Source organism: Triturus cristatus, chromosome 3_1 (genome assembly GCF_964204655.1).
Source record: "Triturus cristatus chromosome 3_1, aTriCri1.1, whole genome shotgun sequence".
NCBI lineage: Eukaryota > Metazoa > Chordata > Amphibia > Caudata > Salamandridae > Triturus > Triturus cristatus.
Window position 1 is genome coordinate 682,730,424 of NC_140583.1, and position 24,838 is coordinate 682,755,261.

Consider the following 24,838-nt stretch of genomic DNA (forward strand, 5'->3'; position numbering starts at 1 on the left):
AATCAGGTTTGTCATGTTCAGTGGTTGCCAGAAACTACCTACACCAATGTAAGATACAGGGGGGTGGTAGTGGCACTGTAGAGCTAGCTGGTCTACCGGCTGACATATCCTGTGGGGGTGTCCGAAAGCGGTTGGGACACCAAGGCCTCAGTTTAGGTCATCCAAAACTAGCAGATCCTGGGGATTCCTAGGAACTACACGACACAAGCTTTGTTTTTTTTTTCCTTCTGGATTGCTTTCTTTCTTTCTTGCCTTCTTTATTTGCCTCTTTTTTTTGCTTTGCTTCTTTCGGTCTTTGCTTCTTTGCTTTTTCTTTCTTTCTTTCTTGCCTTCCTTATTACTTTCCTTCTTTCTTGCTTGCCTTCTTCTTTTCTGTTGTTCTTGCTTTCGTTCTTTCCTTCCTTAAGTTCTTATTTCTTTTCATCTTTCTTGCTTTCTTTCTTTTCTTTATTCTTTCTATTCTTTTTCATTCTTTCTTTCATGCTATCTATCTATCTTTCTTTCTTGCCTTCTTTCTTTCTTTTGCCTGTTCTGTCTTTTTGTTCCTGGTTTCTTTCTCTTCTTTCTTTGTTACTTTAAGAAAAGAGGTGGACAGCCAATTGTACCTGTATTAGTCAAGACCACTTGATTTTGCTAAAATTATGTGTATAACATAGTTACGGGTTTTCATCTACACTTCATCCATTTGTCTGTGATTGTGTTTTTTATTTGCATCAGGGAAAAGCTACTGGACTGCTCAAGCTTGGCATGGGGCAAATTAAGAGCAGTATATCCCTCCCATAATGTTTCTACTCTCAGTTCTGCCTAAATTCACTATGACCCAGCAAGCACCTTGCAATAAACCTCACGCTGCATCCTACCAGACACATTTACGTGCTCCCTTGGATATGATTCAGAAACTATGTGTAGGACAGGCAGCAGTGGTTGCAGCTCATCTGCAGATCACAAAAATAGGTGCAATTTTACTAGCAGCCTCAATGAAAGGCAGATGAGGGAGCGTCTTACTGCCAGGCTCCACCACATAGCTTCCGCTATAACTAAGAGGCTGCCATTGGGGCAGGTGGTAAGTGGCAGTATCCTCCACACGTATTTATTTATTTATATATGCTTTTTTATATAGTGCAGACATTACTCAGAGGTGTCAGAGTGCTTTCCAATAGAGCAAAAGAACGTTACATGAGGAATTTAGAGTAAAAAGGTAGTAGATGACAATATGTATAGCTACTACAGTTACTCATGGTGAGAGTTACGTATTTACATATCACATATTTAGAAAAGTTAAAGCATTTAGGGATACATAAATACATATTACAAACTTGCACAGTTGAAGCGGAGAGTTTGTTATACCTCTTGAGGATGTCATGAAGCAATCAGTGTCATGCCACTAAATGTGAGAGCATATGTCTGGTGGGGAGCTTAGCAAAGAGTGTTATTGAGAAAAATGTCTTTGGAAGAGAAGGCTTTTAAGGTCCTTTTTGAAGATCCAGAAAGAGGACGTGATGCGAAGGTTTGGAGACAGCGAGATCCAAATTTTATTTGCACTACCTGAGACAGATTGCGCCATAAGTCTTTCCCTTTTGAAAGTTGGAGGTTCGAGCACCTGTATTTTAGCTTTACGTGAAGATCTAGTGCCTCCTGATATCTTGAGTTTGGTTGCTAGGTAGCGAATGGTGGAAGTGTGAATGGCTTTATGGGTGATGCAAGCAGTCTTAAATATATTTCTAGCTTCAATAGTTTTGACATGGTAATTACTTTAGCCCGGTAAACGAAATTTACAGCGGAGTGGAGGCCATAGGGGCTTATTTATGAGAGCCCTGCATCACCTTTGCACCCCGTAAAGTGGTACATGTGTGGCACAGGGCTCTCAATCTGATTTATGAAGCAACGCAGAGCCACCTTGCATGGCTTTGAGTGGCGTCATAAATCATGAGTAAGGTAACACAGGGCAAATCGATGCGTTGTCTTACTGTGCACGCGGGAGGCATTCCATGGGTGTTGCTATGGGGTTTACCATGCAACTCCCATGGAATTTGATGCTGCCCCAGATTTAAAAGTCATGTAAACCCGAGGAAGCACCAAATCCTTACGCCTACCTAGGTCAGGCGTAACAGGGAGAATGTGTTTATTTCTCTTCTTTTTTCCCAGAGGAAAACGCATCTTAGAATCGTTTTTGTGCAGGAAGGTGAACCTTCTGGCCCATGGTACAAGGCTGCCTGTGTTGGCACTAGGCTGCTGAAACGGCGCCAGTGCAGGGAGAAAGGACAGGAATGCACATTCTTGCATAAATACGGTGCATTCCTGACCTTTCACTTTGACGTAGGGCGGCGCAACAAGATGCCTTGCTGCACTGCCCTATGCCAAAATCCCATAAATGAGGCTCAAAGTGTGCAGGATCTGTTCTTGCCACTGCTCACTGAAAAGGCTCCCTCCTCTCATGGGTGAGGTCATGAAGCGGAAGGTTCACAGGACTCAAACATAGAGGTGTGAAGAGAACATGGCACAGTGACCTCATTACACACTTGTGATAAATATTACAAGATAAGAGTAACATCATTTTCTTATTGCATGCGTATTTCTGACATCAGAAATCACACTCAAGAAATGAAAAAAGTGCTCTGTTTGTATTGGTATTAGAATGGAAAGATAACTAAATTATATTTTTGGGGGGAATCAGTTTTAGCTCTTATTCTGAACATGTGTTTCTCTCTTTGATAGGAGTGTCAGTCATGCTTCATGAAAACGTTCCTGTGTTAATTTCTTTAGATAGAAATAAAAACATTTGTTTGGAAAACCCTTCCTCGTCAGAAGTTGTACCTCTCAAGTACACAGTTTGTGTCAGCCACTCTTTGCTGTCTGTGCATCAAGAAATGAGAAATCTGCTCTCAGGCCATCAAAGGACACTTCCGAACACCGACATACTACGGTAATCATTTTCCGTATTTTGGGCCACACTCCTAACATGGCAAATTGAACAGGTTGGTTTTCATAATGATAACATTTTATACAAAATCCTGCAATTTGTAGTCATAATTATAATGTCTCTAGATGGATTGAATATGTTTTGTGAGCAGCCTTGGATAACTAGCGAGAATTGACTAATGATGTCAGTTGATGCAGCTTGCATTTATATGTATACCTGATTTCAATATCTATCTATCTATCTATCTATCTATCTATCTATCTATCTATCTATCTATCTATCTATCTATCTATCTATCTATCTATCTATCTATCTATCTATCTATCTATCTATCTATCTATCTATCTATCTATCTATCTATCTATCTACCTATCTATAGTTTTTTTTGTAAAGCTTTCACACACCCTCAGGTTCCATGGCACAAGGTAGCATGTGTCCCAGAACTAATAGTAATCAGTTACACTTGGAGGAGATATGTTTCAAGTAATCATTACTTTTTTTTGCAGGGCTTTGTAGTTTCATCTCTTGTAAGAAATTGGGTTATAGTTGCAAAGGATGCAAGTCTTTCACAAGTAACAAGCCTGCTGATTTTTTTTACTGGGAACTAAATACACTATTGCAGCACTTTACTCTCTCAGGGTAGGGAAGCAGAGCAGTGCGATGCCTACTTAGGAGAGGTGGTGTGGGCAAGTAACCCCAGCTTGATAGTACACAACAACACTCAATAAATCAATGTACATGCAGTGTTTTTTCTACTGATAAGAAAAAGTGCTTTTATTAAACAAACACCATTAAATTCTATGTCTAAAATTTCAAATATATGCAATCAGGTAAATACATTTGGTGACACCCTTATAACTTGTTACACACCTGCTAGGGTCCTGAACCCTTTCACCACAATACTTTAAACCTATACTACAGACAGCATCACAATACCGCCCACTTATACTAGAACCATCATTATAATATAAGGTGATGTCATTATCAAAAAGGTAGGTCTACCGGCTTAGTCAGAATGTCACCACCTCCGTAAAAACAGTCACATGTTACAATTCGCCAAAGAAACATGACTGAAATCAATGAGAGCAATACCTATACCCATTACATGTTATAATCTTCAATTAAAGTAAATACGCCACTAAGCCTTGCATTGATAAACACTGATAAATGATGTAATTTACTACCATGTATTATACTCTTTCTTTTAATTTTATTAGACTGCAACAGCATCAATAAAAACAGCCATCAAGAGTTCCTACACTCCCAAGCCCATGTATAAAAGTACAGCCTCAGGGAGAGCTTGAAATGAAGAAAAAACTCTCTTCAGGGGCATGAATCCAACCAACTGGTAGACTTCAGGCGAGTTTTTAAAAATTATCTGGGGAGGGCTGCTTCACCTTCTGCAGCTTCCCCAAACACTCTTCATTAACTATTGGTGGTGCCTCTTCTGGTATTGGGGGTACCACAAGGTCACATATGTAAATCTAGAACTTTGCCAAAGGGCTTTTAGGGCACTCAAAAGGGCTCAGGCTTGAATATGATATTAGTGACTCAACTGCTTCACAAAAATACTTGATGATGCATAATGCGGCCTTGCACCACATGTTTCTTTTGATTTGGGGTACTCTGGAACCATCCAGGACACATAAAAGCCTTTGGGGGTTGTTGGGGGCTGCCCTGTGGCTCTAGGTGGATCCCTGTGTGAGAGATGCACCTCTTGTGTGGCACACAGGAGCGGGTACATATGTTGGTATGCTCCCATCCGGTGGGAGCAGATTATTTCTGCTCATGGAACTCCCTCTGTCCTCAAATAGCAAGAGCATTGGGGCAAGAGGTCTGGCCCTTGTCCACCCAATACATGGGTACAGAAGGCGAAAAACACACCAGGACTTATAATTACTGCCCTGATCGCAGCCACTGACACATCAGGGCACTCCTGAAACCGCAGCAAAATGGCAGCCCTCATCCTCCTGAATCTGTCAGCTGCCTTCAACACCGTTTACCATCACATCTTGATCAACAGATTCCACGACACTGGAATTCAGGAAGATGCCGTCAAATAGATTGCATCATACCTCACTGAAAGAGCCCAGATAATTCTTCTCCCACCGTTCTCCTCGGAATCCAAGGACATTATCTGCGGAGTCCCCCAAGGATTGGCTCTCAACCCCACCCTCTTCAACATGTACATGACCCCCCTGGCCAGCACAGTGAGATCACACAGACTCAACATCATCTCCTACGCCAACGACACCCAGCTCATCCAACTTCCACAGATGTATGATGAACGTCGCCGACTGGATGAGGGACTTCTGTCTCAATCTCAACACAGACAAGACGGAAGTCCTCATCTTAGAAAATATTGATTCCCAGGTCAGTTTTTAGAAATTGTAGTGTTCTGTTATCCGTTCCTCGTGAAGCTTTCCTGGCCTTCACGAGGAATGGGAAGAATGTTGCAAAGTTGTTGTTCAAATTAGTTTAGCATGCGCTGTGGCATGCGAGTAGCGTGTAACACTTCGCTTTCAAATGGTTACGGTTGCATGGGGACAGTGATCGGACTTACCTGGCAGTCTCATGTGGGATCTGAACCCTGAAGCTGCTACCTCATCTTCGTCTGGTCTATGCTTCAATACATTTTGAATTATAATTTCATTACGTGTTAGTCTTCACTACACGTATTATTTGGCAACGATCCTACCGATCGAGAACCTGCCCGTCAATTCAGCTATTTCCGGATTTCAGCCACCGTTTCTGTCAGCTATTCAGCGCTTCAACGCTCTTGATTGGTTTAATTTTCGTCTTCAGCGCCTCCTTCCTGGAGCATTGTATCTTGCTTTCCTATTGGTCTCCAGTACCCTTTTTCACCAATCGCTGTTGTTTCACAGACGTTACTGATCATTATCTCAGCGAACATTGCCGGGACGACGGGAGCGCACTGCCTTCATTACTGACACTGCGCTATTATACAACACAAAACGTGAGGCATTATAAAAATACCCCTTAGTCCTCATTGTTGTCAGCCTTATCCCCGCGCAATTAGCTGTATCTGCGCAGCGTTTTGGTGAATGGTGAGAATAATGACCACTTCAATGTGAAGGTGAGACTCTGCATTTCTATTCACAACTTTGATCTGCGTAAACTTTCTACGCTGACTCACACAGTTACTTCAGTGTGATTTTCTATGCTGATTCACACAGCTTTATTGGTGTGACTCTCCATATAATGTTTAATCCATTATAATTATTTTCAAACAATTTTAATTGCTTCATTTGTCGCTTACTATGTCTACCCCACTTACAAACATTACAGTAAATCCACCAAAAGAATGTTTATGTATTCCTGGTGATCCACCTGTTCCCTGGATACAATGGAAAGAATATTTCATTAACTACCTTTTTACTATTGACCATGCTAACAACTTGTCTAATGATAGAAAAAAAGGTTTATTAATGCACAGCCTTGGCCCAGAAGGTTTAAGAATTTACAACAAATTAAATAAGGATTCTGCTGGAGGTGATGAGAGCGTTTTTAATCAAGTATTAAACATTTAGATAACTAACAACTTAAAAATGAATCGATTGATGACTATGCTATGGCCCTTCAAAAATTAGCAATAGATTGTAGGTTTGGTGAAATTGAAGAATAATTAATAAGGGACCAAATAGTTATGCACTCTTATTATCCCTCTATTCAAGATAGACTCTGGGTTAATGGAGATAATCCTCTTAAAGATGTTGTAGCAGTAGCTCGTAAAGGTGAATTGTCTGGAAGGTGTGTGAAAGCACTCAAAGGTTCTGAAGTTCCTCAAAGAGACTGTGGCTAGAGTTTTATCTAATAGAACTAAAAGCAATGTTCCTAAGAAATCCAGCAGTAAAAAAGAAGTTACTTCTAATAAAAAAGATTTACGTTGTTACAGGTGCGACAGTAAGAACCATTTAGCCAACAACAAAAAATGTCCTGCAATTAAAAGCCGTTGTTCAAATTGTGGAAGGGTGGGTCATTTTAGCAAAGTGAGTCATGATAAGAAATCCAGTAGAGTTAAGTGCATTGAAGGAAAGGAATTTAACTCTAATGATGATGACAGTGATGAGGATGAAAATTATATATCCTCATCAGAGGGTAGAGTTGTACTAAACATCTCAAGTGTTAAACAATCAAACAAGCCCATGTGTTCAAAGCTTATGGGTGGTGTGAACATTCACATTGCGGCAGATTCAGGTTCTCCCTTCACAATTATTAATGAATCTTTATGGTCTGATAAATTTATTAACAGAATTGGTTCTGATTTATTAGTACCTGACATAGCTCCAGAGAGTTTTAATGTAGATCCTATTGATTTATTAGGCTATAGAAAGCTTTTGTTTAGGTTCAAACACAGAAGTGCCCTTTGCAAAATGTATGTGTCAAAGAAAGGTCCATCCGTTCTCGGTTGGAAAGATCAGAAGAAACTAAAAATGATTTTAGATCCCAATGGTATTGAACAAGTTTTAGTTGTTGATGATGGTGACTCTTTAGGAAAAGGTTTATTTAAGGATTTTCCAAATGTATTTTCAGGGACTTTAGGCAAGATTGATGGGTTTGAACATTGCATCGGGCTGAAACCAGATGCTGTTTCTAAAATACATAAACTAAGAAATATTCCTTTTGCAGTCAGGGATGAAGTAGCAAGTGAGTTGAATAGATTGGCCAATAATGGTGTAATTCAGCCAATTCAGAGTTCTCAATGGATTTCTCCATTGGTCGCAGCTAGGAAGGCCAATGGAAAAATTAGGCTTTGCATTGATTTGCACCATTTAAATGCCAATATTCAAATTGATCAATTTCCTCCTCCCAAAATCAACGAGATGATTTCTAAAACTAGAGGTATGCAAGTTTTTTCAACTATAGATCTGTCCCAAGCGTATCACCAAATTACCCTCTCAGACACTTGTAAAGATCTCACAGCCTTTGTGTCTCATATTGGGTGTTTCAGATATACTAGGATGCCATTTTGGCTGGCCACAGGGGCTGCTGTGTTCAAGCGTCTTATGCATAACATTTTCTTTATTTGGGTTATGTCCTCATATTTCAAGATGATATTCTAGTTATGGGGAAGAATAAAGCTGACCACGAAAGTAAACTTGTCAATGTACTTTCCTTGTTAAACAAATATGGTTTGTCTGTTGAGTATTCAAAGTGTAAATTTGCGGCCTCTAGTGTAAATTATTTGGGACATGAAATTAGTGCAGTGGGAATTCGTCCCAAGGCCAAGTTAGTTTCTAACATAACTGATGCTCCCAACCCAAAGAATAAAGACAATGTTAAATCTTTCCTTGGGATGGTGGAGTTTTTCTCCAAATTTGTTAAAAACATTTCAAATGGAAACTTTCACATTAGGCAACTTCTTAAAAATAAAAGAGAACTTTTGTGATCTAATTATTGCCGAGAAGAGTTTGATGATTTAAAATATGCAATTGTTCAGGCTCCTGCCCTTCAGGGTTTTGATCCATATGGAAAAAACAACATTACTACTGATGCTAGTGCCACTGGAATTGGCGCTGTTTTCTCATAATTGGATGAGAATGGAAAAGAGCATATTGTAGCCTATGCTTCAAGAACCTTGTCCCCTGCGGAATGTAAATATGCAGTTATTGAACGTGAGGCACTCGCTTGTGCTTGGTCCTTGGAGCATTTTAGAACTTTTGTTTGGGGTAAAGAAGTAATAATCAAGTGTGACCACGAACCTCTGGTTAAGATCTTATCAAATGTTGGTATGAGCAATGTTAGTGCCAGATTAGCTAGAATATCAATGAGACTTTTGGACTATATTTACAAAGTGATTTACATTCCTGGTAAAGACAATGCTATTGCTGATTTGTTTTTCAAGGTTTTCCACGCAATTAGTAGAAAATCAAGATGACCTTATGGAAGATGTTCAGGTGGCATGGTTGTGGGACCATGGTGTTGACTCTATTCAAAGGTCTGAGTGGAATGAGGCCCTTGATAAAGATGACAACTTGAAGAAAGTTTTGGAATTTGTGAGTTATGGTTGGCCACGCAAAATTGAGATTAAAGAGTTAAAAGCTTTCTGGGAGGTCAGAAGTGAACTGGCTTGTTTGGATGGACATTTGATTAGAGGTGATAAGTTGATTACACCTTTTAGCCTCAGAAGTAAGATTATAGCTTTATGCCATGATGGTCATCTTGGAATTTATAAAACTAAATCCATTATCAAAAGCAGGTTTTGGTGGCCAGGTTTAGATATTGAGGTGGAGAGAGCTGTTAGGGAATGTGAATTATGTGCTTCAGCTGATAAATCACTTAAAACCTTAAGACCTCCTATGAGTGATTTCATGTGTCCAGAGTATCCCTGGCAGAATGTTGCAGTGGACATTATGGGTCTCATTGGCAGTTCACGAAAATATATAATTTCCATGATGGACATGTTTTCAAAATGGCCAGTAATTAAGATTATAAAGAACTTGGGGCCCGATTCACAGAACTAACTTAAGACAAAATCCTAAACTTACTACCATTTTGGTATTCACAGAAGGCATTTACTCATTTTGGTATTCACAGAAGGCACTTACTCATTTCGGTATTCACAGAAGTTAGTAGTCCTAACTTTAGGACTCCTAAATGCCTTCTGTGAATACCGAAAGTCTTAAAGTTAGGATTTTTCTCAGTTTAGGAGTAGTAAAGTTAGGACTCCTAACTTTAGGACTCCTAAATGCCTTCTGTGAATACCGAAAGTCTTAAAGTTAGGATTTTTCTCAGTTTAAGAGTAGTAAAGTTAGTAGTCCTAACTTTAGGACTCCTAAATGCGTTCTGTGAATACCGAAAGTCTTAAAGTTTCTCAGTTTAGGAGTAGTAAAGTTAGGACTCCTAACTTTACTACTCCTAAACTGAGAAAAATCCTAACTTTAAGACTTTCGGTATTCATAGAACGCATTTAGGAGTCCTAAAGTTAGGACTCCTAACTTCTGTGAATACCGAAATGAGTAAGTGCTTTCTGTGAATACCAAAATGAGTAAGTGCCTTCTGTGAATACCAAAATGGTAGTAAGTTTAGGATTTTGTCTTAAATTAGTTCTGTGAATCGGGCCCTTGGATACTAATACTGTTATAAACATTTTTGATGAAGTCTTTCTAAGCGAGGGGATTCCTGCTCTAATTATCAGTGACAATGGAGTGCAATTTACTTCCGAAAGTAGGACTTTGTATTTATCTAAGTGTGGAATTACTCACAAAACCACTTCTATATACAATCCTAGTGGAAATGGATTCATTGAAAGGTACAACAGAGTTTTAAAAGGTGCTATTCAGTTGGCCTTTAAAAACAATGTTCCCTGGGAGATCCAAGTGTTGAAGACTCTTTGGTCCTATAGAGTTTCCATTTCTGAAACTACAAAATTCTCTCCTTTTGAACTCATGAGAGGAAGGAAACCAGGGTCCAAATGGGTTCCAAGATGGATTAAAACTCTTGGGGATGTCAGTTGGTCATCTGTAGAGGTCATGGACAATTTATATTACAAACATAGAGAATACAAAAAATCGTATGACAAAAAACATAATACACATGATGTTAATTTGTCCATTGGTCAATGGGTTAGAATTAAAAAACCTGGTTTCGTCCCAAAGAATAGCAGCAAATGTTATGATCCATAACGCATATCTCAAATTAAAAAAAACACTGTCATTTTGGAGGATGGAAAATGCTGGAATCTCAAAAGAGTTGCACTGTGTAAACAACCTGTCAATGACATTCCTGATAACTGTCTTCCCGAGGATTCTCGACAGTGTAAAAAAAACACTAAAGCAACCAGTAATTCTCTACAAAGATCAGCAGGATCCATGGATAGCGTCCACAATAAGAAGATTCTCGGAAAAAGAATAATCAGACTTCCACGTTTTTTGTAAGATTATATTTGTGATTAATTGTATTTTTTTTTAGGAAAAGGGGGGGATGTGTAGTGTTCTGTTATCTGTTCCTCGTGAAGCTTTCCTGGCCTTCATGAGGAACGGGAAGAATGTTGCAAAGTTGTTGTTCAAATTAGTTTAGCGTGCGCTGTGGCATGCGAGTAGCGTGTAACACTTGTTAGCTTTCAAATGGTTACGGTTGCATGGGGATGGTTAGCGGACTTACCTGGCAGTCTCATGTGGGATCTGAACCTGGAAGCTGCTACCTCGGCTTCGTCTGGTCTATGCTTCAATACATTTTGAATTATAATTTCATTGCGTGTTAGTCTTCACTGCAGAAATGTTATGGATTCTTTATCAAGGGGCAACAGCTAAAGTGAATATAAATGCGAAGGCAGCAGGGCAGATTAAAATTATCCGTAGCACGTGTCAGGGTTGCCCCATATCCCCTGTGTTGTTTACGTTATTTATTGAGGCATTAGCTATCAAGGTCCGAAGTGACACTACAATCATTCCTCCAATAATAAGAATGCCTAAAATCAATTTTTTCATGGATGATATTATTTTATATCTTCAACCAAACGTAGCGAATATTTGGAATATGTTGGATGCAATTAAATAATTCACTGGAGTTGGAAGTTATAAAGTAAACTAAGCAAAGACTGAAATTCTATTTTTTAATACCTCTTCAAACAAACTCCCTCATAATCTCCAGTCTCAATATGTGTCTCAACGACCAATTAGATATTTAAGCATCTATGTAACGCATGACTACTCTCAATTATTTGATTTAAACTATAAGACGACCTTACCCAAAATTAAGGCACAGCTGGATAGGTGGAATCGTCTCCCTCTATCTATTATTGGAAGAGCGGCTTTGATAAAAAAAAAGTCAATTCTCCCATTAGTGTTTTTTTGTTTTACTACACTTCCCATTATTGTTAAAGAATCATACTTTAGAGAACTCGATCAATTGTGCCAGAAATTCGTTTGAAAAAATAAGCAGAACAGGACTAAAATAGCACTTTTACATCTAGATAATTTGCAAGGGGGACTGGCTTTGCCTCATTGTCAGACATTTTACCATTCTGCACTTTTGGATAGTATAGCCCAAATCATGTCTAATACTGAAATATTTCACAATTTGATGTTGATACAAATGGTGAAATAGTCTTTCGATTGAATTAAGTGCTTTTTTAAAAATACCCACATTTTTCAAACGATCGAGATATAAGTCGCTGCATACACTGCAATATCGTATTAGAGAGCTGTTTCGGCTGTGGGAATCCTCGAACTGCCATGCCTTTACTCTACTAGAAGACTGATGATCATTTGGCATTAACATCCCTAAAGCGGCGTTGGAACACTGCAAGCAGAAAGGGTTCACTAGATTAGGTGACTTTTACAACGATGAAAGATGCTTAACATAGGATGAAATAAACCTACGCATAGGGGTGCAAGCCAGGAAACTGCCATTTAATGGGCAACACATTATAAGCTGCCATTCCTCAAGCTCTACTGTTCTAAACTCTGAAGTGTAAGTACTGATGCGCATGTTATGTAAAAGCAATTTAATAGGCGTAGGAAATTGATCTAGAGCCATATGGAACAACATGAACAGTGCTCTAGTTGAGGAACCGTTGATTAAAATCAATCATTTCACTGGCTGTTCAATCACCGAACTTGAATGGACATATAGTTCAGAATTCTCTGATAGCCTCAAATTTCAAAAGAATGTTTTTTTTGTCAAGGCAGCTGGCCATTACACCCCTCATAGACTGCATCGGATGAATGCAGCAGTGCAAGATCAGTGTTTTCATTGAAAGCTAGATAGAGCAGGAGACTGGTGTCATACTTTTTTTTACATGCCCAATCCTCCAAGATTTTTAGGAGAACATTTTTCAGACGCTTACTGATATTATGCAGATCCATATATTGCTGGAGCCCATGCTTGCTTTGTTTGGCTCCTCATATGAAAATCGAAGCGCCAAAAAAAGCATCCAGTGTTTGCGGTATATAGGTACTGCTATCACACGCAGCTTAATACACAGAAGTGGAGAATGGAGAATGGAGGCGACTCCTTCTCCTTCTCTGAGGCACTGGCAGGAAAAAATGCAAAGAACTAAAATGTTTGAGTAGGCCTATGCTAAACGGGCGGGCGGCTATCAAAATGTTTAAATAGAATATATTTTGGCTTATGTAATCCTGATGACTAGGGGTACTAGCTAAATGCTAAACGAAGAACATATGTTACAATCTTCTATACTGGCCAGGAAGTATAGAACTAAGGGTGAACAGGAGACTCAAAGTTGTATTTCACAGTAGTCATGCGTGTAATGTATAATGTATGCCTATGTTTTAAAATCGATTGTCACTTAGCGCGTTCTTGTCAGCACTTTATATTGAAAATGCGTAATCTTGCAATATGAGTTATTTAACGTCTACTCATGTGGTTTTACATCTCTGTCAAACAAGGATATTTGCTTTTTCTTTATCAAGCTTTGCAAACTAATTGTTATGCACTGCTCAATAAAATAAAATGGAAAAAAAACAATAAAAAATAAATAATCAGTGCTTGTGCTCTTTCTTCTAAAGATGATAACATTTGCTCATACCCAATTGGTATATTTAATGTACTTATAAAACGCTGGTAAAGTGCATTACATGTGCTCATGGCATGTAAATTAAATGGTACTAAAGGGCGTACAGCACGGATTGTGCCACCCACATAAGTAGCCCTTAACCATGTCTCAGGCCTGCCATTGCAGGGCCTGTGTGTGCAGTTTACTGCCACTTTGACTTGGCATTTAAAACTACTTGCCAAGCCTTAAACTTCCCATTTATTGCACATACTTCACCCCTAATGTGCTGTGTAAGCATAAGGCAGTACATGTACTGTTGTGTTTCACATGTCCTGATAGTCACAAACAGTTAAATTCTTTTTTAACTGCTGCGAGGCCTGCTCCTCCTATAGGCCAACATTGTGAATTCCTTAAAATATCTTTAAGCTGTAATTCCTGATCAGAAAGGAGTTGTTTTTTCATGTTTCATATCTTTGGAATGGTAATGATAAATCCTCTTACTGGTAAAGTCGGATTTAACATTACTATTTCAGAAATACCACTTTTAAAAAGTGGACATTTCTCTGCTCTTACAGCTCTGTGTGGCTTGGAGTCTGTCTCCAATACACTTCTGGGATGGGCAACAATTCCCCTTTGTGTATTCCCTCCAGACAGCCAAAAAAACAGGAAGACTAGGTGTGGCTATGTATCTATCTACATACATCTGCATTCTGATGTCCCTTCCTGGGCAGAAGGGAGGAAGGAGCTCACACTTCAAAGGGTAGTTGCCTGACCTCACACAAAGGACTTATTACTCCCCACAACTAGCCTAGCAGACAGGACTGGGTTGAAAGGGTCACTGGTGCACTTCAAAATCACTCTTTGAAAATTTCCCCCACTTCAAAGGCACCTTTGGGTATACGTAATGGGTCTCTGACCCCATTAAATCAGACACTTCTGGATCTTGAACTGAACCTCTGTCACAAGAACTGCTGTGCTGCTCAAATGACTCAACTGTACTGCTTTATCGAAGGACTGCTTTTCTGCTTGTTGCCCTGCTTTGACTCTGTTGAAGGAGAGCTGGACTCTGCCTTCCGCTTAAGTGATCTCCAAGGGCTTGTTGCCTTGCCTCCTGTTTTCTGAAGTCTCAAGGACACAAAAGATCTTTTAATTGGGCTAGTGCTGCCGGACTCTGCCATCTGTGAGTCCTACTCTTGCCTGAGGTGCCATCTCCAGTTCTCTGCCTCAGTAGTGGGTCCTGTAGTTGTTTTGCTACAGAATCGACACATTGTCACCACTGCGCCAATTGGAACCGACACAGTGTCGATCCAGAGACATTCCTGCGTGGTTTGATGATGACGCAGGACTCAACTATGATGTTCGACTTCAACGCATCGACCCTGTGAATCAGAACCAACGCATTGTTCTCACTGCATGGAGAAGGTCGACGCATCTTGTTGCTTGCAACCAGTAAAGGTACTTTGTTCACCAGGACCTGCGTGGTTCCTGTAGCAAGCCGGCATTCCATCGCGTTGGCCATGAACTCTGACTCTGCCCCAGACCAGTAACCTTTTTAGTGCTGCTTGCTTCTAAGTGCTTGACTGCATTTATTTATTTAAAATTCAATATCTCAACTTCTACTTGATGGATTTGTATTGTGTTGGTCTTGTTTTGCTCAGAATATAATAATCTATATTCCTAACCTGGTGTGGAGTCTTTTTGTGGCATATGTACTGTGTTGTTGTATGAGATATTGCACAAATACTTCACACATTGCCTTCTAAGTTAAGCCGGCCTGCTCTGTGCCAAGCTACCAGAGGGTGGTGAGCACATGATAATTTAGCATTGTGTTGTGACTTACCCTCACTAGGATTGTTGTCCCTACTTGGACAGGTTGCATAGCTCTGCCAACTAGAGACCCAATTTATAAAGGGAAGCATTTTATCCTCCTTCTGGAGAGCAGAGTTATAACTTTGGCCTAGTAATGAAGACAAATGCCTGGGATCGGATTATGAGTTTCGCAAGGAAAATATGACAATTTTTAAAAGTGCCATAAGGAGTGTAGGTATGATTGTAGGATCTGTAAATCAACACTTGGGATGCATGTGTATCCTTAGTTTCATAACTTGCTGGTCCCTGTAGGTCTGTAACGGGGCAAAACTGTACCTTAGTGCAGCTGTCGCCTATAATGTGTAATACATTAAAAAGCCAACCACATTCAGTAAGTACTTAAGTCCTACACTATGATTGCACAGTCACATTATTTGGCCTACCTCAGTTCAGGGCTGATTCTTGAAGAGTCCCTTTCTCGAGAGGCTGCCTGTCTACAGATACCGGGCTGCGAAAGACCATAGTATCACATGTGCAGAACCTCTTACCCTAGCTACGCTTCAGGGGCCTTATAATAAGAGATGGACACTGGCCAGTAGTGTAACTAGATCTATGGCTGCCTGTGGTGGCCCCTGCATTTGCTACCCCGCGGCCGTGTGTAAGAGTGGGGGGGTGTTGGCGGTTTCCTTGGCGGACCCAGGTAAGAGTGGGAGGAAGCTGCCGCCCCCGCCATTGCTACACCACTTCTCACTGGCAGTTAGTACTCTTAGTCCATTTACTGTACATTTACAGTGAGTGAGACTAAGGTAATGAGATTCTCTCACAGTAAAAGTCTGGTTGTCAAAATAAAAAAAATGCAGGGGATTAATTAGGCTGAACCCATTTGCTCCAGGTATCATGTAGAGTGTGTAAAACTGCAAAAGTGGGCTACTCTCACCTTCACAAATTTTTAAAGAGAGCTTTGCAAACTTAAAAAAGTATGAAGTTCTTTATTTAAAAAAAAAAGAAGAACATATTTAGGATTCTTTGCTATTTGGGTAATCGTTCCTCCCACCGCCTTCCGCCCCACAAGCTAGTCCCATTTGCCTGCCCGACTACCCCTCAACACTGGGAAAGAGAACTAGGTCCCGCTGTATGCCGTGCCTTTCATTGGAAAGGGGGCCTGGGGGATATTTACAGAGGTATGAGAGGCAATAATAATGAAAAACATTTTTAGAAATGTTATGAAATAATGAGTAGATTTAATTGAAAAATAAGCATAAAAGGAAATCAGATATTTAATAGCAGTGGAGGTCATTGTTATGGAAATCTGATTTTGAAGCAGTAATAAAATAGAAGGTATTTTTCATTAAGTATATTCATGAAGTGGTTATGGATTTTCTGTGTTTGGAATTCTTGATAATTATATAGATTGGAATTTTCATAGTTGTTAATATCAACAAGTAGTAGGAAATGTTACTTTTATTCAGTTGTCATTACAGATATAGTGAACCCACCTTCTATTTGAGTTGCCTTATCTGCCAACCTAATACCAGTGTTCAAACATGATTTCAAGCTATTAGGTCATTATTCCCTGTTCGGCACAGCAACCATTTTTTTTTGAAACTTTAAAAAAAAAATCTTTTTATTAATGACAATACTAATATAATACAAACACAATCATACATTTTCATACAGAGCATTACAATAATAGAAGGTATATCTTGTTTCCCACCTAATTCTGTCTTTTCCCTTTGAGCTTCTGATTTTATGGTATCTCGCTTATTCTGTAACTAGGGTCAGTCGGAGGGTCACCTGCCGAGGTTCACAGATGTTTCCCCGGTACTCATTCCATTTACCCCATACTTGTGACCATTTCCTAGGGCAACCCCTCGATTCATATACAGTTTGTTCCATCAACATACACCAGTCCAGATCTTTCTTCCATACTATAATTGTTGGTGCCTCCTGTGTGCTCCATAACTTGCGATGTTGCGTTTGGCTACTAACATTCCCAATGTCACCCAGGTCCTTGCTTTACTAACTAGGTCAGTGGGATCCCAAATATTTAGGAGGCATAATCCAATATTATGTTCTGTTTGGGTTCCCAGGAATTCTCCCGTATCACTGTATGTGCACACATTCCCAAATGATATGTATGAATGTGCCATTCCTGCCACACTTTCTGCCACAGTTAGAGTCTTGTCTATATCCCATTTTTACTAGAGTTGGACATGATAAATATACCCTATGCAGAACTTTGAGTTGCACCAGCTTTAGTCTGGAAGAGATCGCCGCTTCCCGGGGGGACGCTAAGGCTTCCTGACTTAGTGTCCCACACTGATGCCAGTGTCAGATTTGTTAAATCATGTACCCAGAGGGCCCCTCAGAGGTGCCCCCTGAAAACCTACCAACCCTGGTGTGGTCTCTGACTAGCTTTAGGCAGCCTGCTACCACCAAACATGTGTCTGGACCCATGGGGTGAGAGCCCTTGCTCTCTGAGGCCAGAAACAAAGCTAATCCTGGGCAATGGGAAGCTTCAAAGGCCTTGCCGCCTTTGTGGGTCAACCACAGCCTCTGCTGCTAGAAGCAGATGGCAGCCCCCAGTTCAAAATCACACTTCTGGCAGGAGAACTGGCAGGAAAACTAAGTGAGAATAGGAGGTGTGCCCCTCCTTCGCCAACTCCACCCCTCAGGTGCTGGAGGCGAAATGAAGCACATTTTTCAGTGCCTACCATCTTGAAAATGGTGGGACTTATCCAATCAGGGCTAGGGCTATGCCCCCCTACCATTTAAAGGTAGCATAATGGAGGGTTTAGACACCCCAAGCAAGGGACCCACTGGTCCCTACCTGCCACCCAATCTACTATTTAGGTGGCACCCCAGACCCTGAAGTCAGATTCCTGATGACCTCGAAGTCCAGACACCGAAGAGCCACAGCAACAAGAAAGGAGAAGGATCAGTCAGTGACTGACTCGTCCCCAGTCCTGCCAGCTTGTCTGCCGCCTTTCACCACTGCTACAAAAGTTGACTCGTCCTGTAGGTCCCGTGACCTCCAAAACCATGGGAGGACATCCTGCATTCGATAAAGACTTAGAATCTCTCATGGACAGAGAGAGAACTGAAGAGCTCTGCCCGAGGAACCGCAAAACTGCCTCCAGACCCACCTTTCCACCCGACGCCCATGGGCCAAGTCCATGGGCTGACCCCTGCCAGACTCTACATCGATGCCTGCAGCCTCAAATCAAAGACTCCCCCTGACCACGACCTGCCCAGTAAGCTGTTCCCAAAAAGGACACCCCTGTAACTGAAGCCCCTTGGCCTTGGGGCGCTTGACCAATGGTATCCCTATGTCCGCTAGCATCAGAACTTACCTGGGCAGCTGTGGGTTTTCTTCGTCCAGACTCCTGGACAGAGCTTGCAGCCTTTTTCCTAAACTGATCCCCTCCCCCATTGATTTGCATCGGGCACCTGCCGTTGTGTTGCCACTTTTTACCCAGCCTCCACTTTGCCACTGAGGGTTTAAGTTTGGTGCTGCTTTGTGCCCCCCATGCTTATATTAACTCCCCAGAAATTGACCCCTGACACTGCTTTACTTAACTGTGAACAGTGCATCTTCGATCACCCCCAGTGTCCATTGGTTAACATTGGGCGCCCAACTCCAAATTTGCCCTTTGACCCGGCCATCCCTGTGCCCCTTAAGATGCAGTCTTGGTACGAACTTGACCCTTGCCTGGTGTTGACCTAAAACCCCGAAGACTGGATTGTACGTTGTGTACTTAACTGTAAACTGCATTCTTGTTTTCCTCCCATAGGTTAACATTGCTGAACTGAAAAATTGTAATAAGTGCCTTACTATGAGTTTGTTGGTCCTCCTGTCCGCCCGCCACAACCAGGCTGACAAGAGGACCGCCAAGCCCATAGTGTGCCCGCTAACCAGATTACAAGTGTAATCCATGATGTGTGGTGCTGTGGCAGTCTCATGGCGGTGGTCTGTTAGGCTCATAGGAGAGCCTTAACAGCAGACCGTCGCCATGACAGTGCCTGCAGAACAATCCTGCACGGTGTGGCATGCACCATGTTGTGTATGCCACACTAAGCAGGAACGGGGGTACCATTCCATGCACAACATGTGCCCCCAGAAGTGACTGGGGCCCTGTTAGGGTCCTGTTAGGGTCCCTTTCCTTGCGTGTCCACCACCCTTTTCATGGCGGGTTTACCACTATGAAATGGGCAGTTGAAATTCAAATCGGAATATGCGGATCTTGATCCCGGTGGAGCAGGTGATCTTGTGGTGGTCCAACCGTCACACTCATAATACGGCGGTGGTCGGACCGTCACCACGAGTATGGTGGTCCTGTAGATTGCCATACCCTTAATAAGGCCCTTAATGTCAACTTTTTAAAGTGAAAAATATTTTTATTGAAAAATGTACTGACCTTTTAACGTTTAACGTTGATTTTAAAATAAATCTAGAAAGAAACATATTTTCCAAACATGGTGTGGTTCTCCTTTTTGAGGCATGTCATTTATTAGTCACTGTGTGCATAACAAATGTCTTACACTACTCTGTGTTAGGCATAAGGCTGCTCATATAACAAATAGAGCACTCTGGGTTTGCATTGAGCCCTGTACACTTCTGAGGGAATATCTGAACTCTTTAAATGACATAACCAATTATTGGTATATCACATAAAGAACCAGGTTCACACATTGCTGGTGCAGCCGTGTGGTACAAGACAACATTTGTTGTACCACTTCATTGATAAGTGATTTCACAAGAGGAAATCCAAAATTGGCTTTTGCTAAAATAGTTTTCCATATTTAGTTTTTTTCCAAATGTACTTTAAGCTTGTATTAGGGCCTTGGTTAAGTCCCCCACTGTTTAGAATTAAAAGTCTGTAAATTAGTTAGGTCCTTAGCATTTTTTGTAAGTGCTTAATAAGCTCTCAACTACTTTAAACGCCATGTATGAGAATCCAGGGACCTCCCAGGAGCTCAACCTGACCTCCCATGCCCATCTAAAAGTTCCACAACTTAAAAAACTGTGCAAGGCATGGAAACTTACCATAGGTCCTAAACCAACAAAAGCCCATCTGTAGCATTTACAGACAATGACAAGGCCCTGCCCAGTAAAACCTCCCCTGATGGGGAAGTGGATGATGAATACCAAGAGGTGGAGGAGGAGAGATCTGAGTCCACCACTACACCCACAGATAGCAAAACCACTGGAAGCGACTCCAGCGTGTCCTAAAGGAGGTAGATACCGAAGATGTAGATCTTCAGAAACTAGACAAGAGGGTAGCCTTAAAGGCTAAACTCCTGACAATCTGTTGACCATAAAATCCTCAAAGGGATTGTCCCCAAAAACTTTGAGGGTGATGATATCACCAATTGGTTCATTGCTTTTGAGAGGGCCTGTCTTAGCAGATAGGTTCAAAGGAAGCTGTGGAGTTCTATCCTGTGGGAAATGTTCTCAGAAAAGTGCAGGGATAGATTCCTGACACTCGATGAAAAAGAGGTTGACTCTGATGACCTCATAAAGGATACCCTAATTGAGGGGTTTGGATAGACCACTCAGTGAAATCACTAGGAGGTTGGTTAGATGGTAACAATGTACATGGCTTTGAAGGGCTTTATAATTTGATAATGAAGGAGCATATTTTAAGTAATTGTCACCAAGAGAAACTACAGCAATTCCTGGCAGACTTAGGTCCCCTTTTTCCTCAAGAGTTTTGGAAGAAGGCAGGGTCAAGACAAGGGTAACCAAGTGTACCACTGGGGGGAGACTAAAAAAAGGGTAACCCTAAAAACAAGGAGTCTTCATCAGGCCCCCAAATATCTGCTCAGGAGGGTGGGCCCAGAGACTCTTCACAACCAAAGGGTGGGTACCAGGGAAGGAACTGGGATGCCAAGAAGGCTTGGTGCCATCACTGTAAGATTACAGGGCACCAAACCGGATACTGTAGCTGTAAAAACAAGAAAAATGCCTCTAACCAACCTGCAGTACATGCAGATGCTAATGTCCGGACGGGATCCCAGGTTTGGCCTGACCATGTCAGTGACCCCACTGAGTCAACTCTCTAGTCTTTGAGGGAGGGGTAGACTTATCATGTGCTGCCTGGCCCACTACAATGAAAAAATACAGGCAACACCCCTTGATTAATGGGACCAGAATAGAGGCCCTGAGGGATACTGGTTCTAGTGTCATTATTGGTGACAGAACAACTTGTTCACCCAGAAAAGTACCTGATTGGTAGGACCTATCCAATCACCAATGCTGACAATGTGACAAACATACATCCCGTGCCTATGGAATCTTTTGACAGGAGGGAAGTAGTTGGTCAGAAGGAAGTGGCTGTGTCCTCATCCATCCCTATAGTATGTCTGAATAGAAATTATCTGGAGACTTCCTTTGGGATGAAGTACAACTAAGGACCCATGAAGGAAATGCTAGAGATCCCAGACTGGATTTGTGTACAATTATCAGAGCAAAGCCCAGAGTGAAAAAGAGGTGCTGGACCCTGAAAGAGTGGACCAGCCCTCCAATAGAAAAGGCAGGAAAACTGAGGGACCAGCTTCTAAACAGATTTCAGGTCACAACCTCTTCTCAGGAAGAGGACGTGTTAGTCCCAGAGGGAACTGAGCCTACATCGCTTGGGCCTTACACGGCATAACTCATACACCCATGGGACCCTCTAGGGAGGATCTGTGCCAGGGACAAAAAATCCTGTCCCACTCTTGAAAGCCTGAGGCAGCAATCTGCTGCACAGGAAAAGGGAGGTATCAGTGGAACCCACAGGGCGTATTGGGAGGATAAGCTCCTATAGACTGATGCCAGAGACCACAAACCTGGTGCACCCAGGAGAGTGGTAGTACCTCAGAGGTTTAGGGAGTTCCTCCTCACTTTGGCCCATGATATTTCCCTGGATGGACACCTTGGTCAGGATAAAACATGGAGTAGATTAGTCAATCATTTCTACTGGCCAAGGTTGTCCCAGAAGGTGAAGGTCATTTGTAAGTCATGTGTCTCCTGCCAAGCCAGTGGTAAGGCAGAAGGCTGCCTGAAGGCCCACTTAATCCCACTTCCAGTAGCTGAGGTACCATTTGAAAGGGTAGGGGTCAACATTGTTGCCCCCTAGACACTCATACAGCCTCGGGGAACAGATATATTCTGGTGGTAGTGGATCATGCCACCAGGTATCCTGAAGCTATTCCCCTTAGGTCAACAACTGCCCCTGCAGTGGCCAAGGCTCTCCTTGGTATCTTTACCAGGTTTGGTTTCTCTAGGGAGGTGGTATCATACAGAGGTGCACACTTCATGTCTGCCTACTTGAAACACATGTGGAAGGAGTGTGGAGTGACATACAAGTTCACTGCCCCATACCACCCACAAACCAGTGGCCTGGTTGAAAGATTTAACCAGACATTAGAAGACATGATTGGTGGACTCCCTGAAAAACTCATAAGGAGATGGGATGTCTTACTTCCATGCCTGCTTTTTGGCTACAGGAAATTGCCACAGATGGGAGTGGGGATCTCCCTCATTGAACTTTTGTTTGGGCATCCTGTTAGGGGTCCACTGAGTCTTGTGAAGGAAGGAACAGAAAAACACTCTGAGAGCCAGAAGAAGACAGTGGATTATGTGCTTGGTCTTTGCTCCAGGATGGCTGAGTACATGGAAAAAGCAAAACCTTAAGGACAGCAGTGAACTCCAGTAGCACTGGTATGCCCAAAAGGCTGCCAACCAGTGCAAAAGGTATGGTATTGGGGCCTGCGGCACCTAAGGCCCTCCAGGACAAATGGAATGGACCCTACCCTGTCCTTGAAAGAAAAGGGGAGGTTACCTATTTGGCGGACTTTGGTAGTTGCAAATTTCCCAAGAGAGTTATACATCAGGATGTAGCCTTACGGCTAGGGCACGCGACCTCAAAGCTGGGGAAATGTATTCAAGTCTCGGCATCGACACTCAACATCCTGTGATTCTGGGCAAATGACTTAATCTCTCCGTGCCTAACAAAAAATGAATGTGTCAGTCTGTAACAAAACTGGTGTTCATTTAAAGCGTTCTGATACCCAATTTCTTGGGTCTAGTTCGCGCTATATAAAACTCTAAAAAGAAATAATACAAAAAATGTCAACTGACTGAAGCCCTATTATGATAGAGCTGATGTGACCATGCTCATGGTTTCAGATGCTGGACAGGAAGCTGAGAGTGAACCTCTCTCTGATCTTCTTTCCATCAATCAGTGTTCAGAAATATCGTAATTGGCCGTGTGGACTCGCCGAACGCGAGTCTGTCGGAAACGATTCTGACAAAGAGTCGGTCGGTTTGCTTTCTGTCCGACATCAGAATGAGCACCGTACTTGGAAAAGCAATAAAGAGAAAAAACACTGGAACTACAAAAGAACTAGTGCAAAAATTCCAATGTTCAACACCAACATGCACAGTCATTGTGAATCTAACAGAACACATTAATTCAACAGGCAAGACATTATTCCTAAAACAAAATAACAAAACATAAACATACTAACAACAGATCCACCCCTTGTGCGAATCTGTAATGCTCTGAGGGGCAGATTTACAAGCCCCCTGCGCCTCTTTTACACCGCCGTTGCGTCACTTTTGTGACGCAGCGGCGGCGCAAAACCAGCGCTATGCTGCGCGGTATTTACAACGTGGCGCTTCTGGGAGATGTGTCACGTTGTAAAGCCCTGCGCCAGAAGTAGGCGTTCCTGTGCAGGGGGGCGCGTTCCGTCGCAGGAACACCTCCTAAAAGTGGCTGAGTGAAATCTACAAGATTTCACTCAGTCACTTTTGAGCCCATGCTTCGTCAAAACCCTGCGCCTGCTTGAAGCAGGCGTAAGGATTGATGCAGCATTGTAAAGATAGGGCACCCCAGAGCCTTGCTGGAGCTGCGTCGCGCTTGCGACGCAACTCCAGCAATGCGCTTCCTTTATGGCACAGATGCGTCACGCATCTGTCCGTTTTTGCCCCATGGTGCTCCACATTTTAAATGCGGCGCATCCATGGTAGAGGAGCCGTGACGCACAATAACTGGCGCATCCCTGCTGATATGCAGGGATGCGCCAGTTATTGTAAATCTGCCCCTAAGAGTTTAGTATCAATTAAAACTATGTGCAATTGATTCATGCATGACCGAGAACTGTTTTGTAATGTTTTTTTAAATATGATTATGTGCACATGTGAATACATTTTGAATATATTTATAATAACTGTTAGAAATGGCGATTTCTGGTTGGCTAAGGCTTGCGCCAAAGTCAGGCAGAAACCACCATTTCTAACATTAGTGATCAGCGGTGGGATTTGGACTTGCGTTTGCGCTGTACCGCAGCAGCAACTGGCTGCACTACAAAACTCTGCATTTAGATAGTCACATGGTATAGGGATTATTGTGCAAAAATTGTGCTAAGTTTGTTTTTGTCATTTCTGTGGAAATGTGTTTCTTGTGCACTGTGAGTTAGGTGTCCCTAGCTCGGGAGGGTAGATCATCCCCCTAAGTGCATTGTGTTTTCTGGATTCACCAGAGGGTGGGATCCAGTGGTGGCAGCGTAATAGTGTCCAGTACATTTGTCCCCCGCCCTGCGCCCAGAGTTGGTACCTGTGTCACGTGGTGGTCAGGTTGAGG

The 24,838-nt window shown here is 42.0% G+C and overlaps 1 protein-coding gene across 3 annotated transcripts in view; it reads left to right on the forward strand.

The window, feature by feature from the left end:
- Positions 1-24,838, forward strand: part of LOC146860800 (SITS-binding protein-like) — a 695,607-nt gene that overhangs the window by 330,714 nt on the left and 340,055 nt on the right. For 2 of the 3 annotated variants that reach the window (XM_085644761.1, XM_085644759.1), the window contains exon 3: positions 2,716-2,923. In XM_085644761.1, coding sequence (XP_085500887.1) covers positions 2,716-2,923 — 208 coding nt within the window. The remainder of the gene's footprint in view (positions 1-2,715; positions 2,924-24,838) is intronic. The other variant, XM_085644760.1, reaches the window with a different exon arrangement.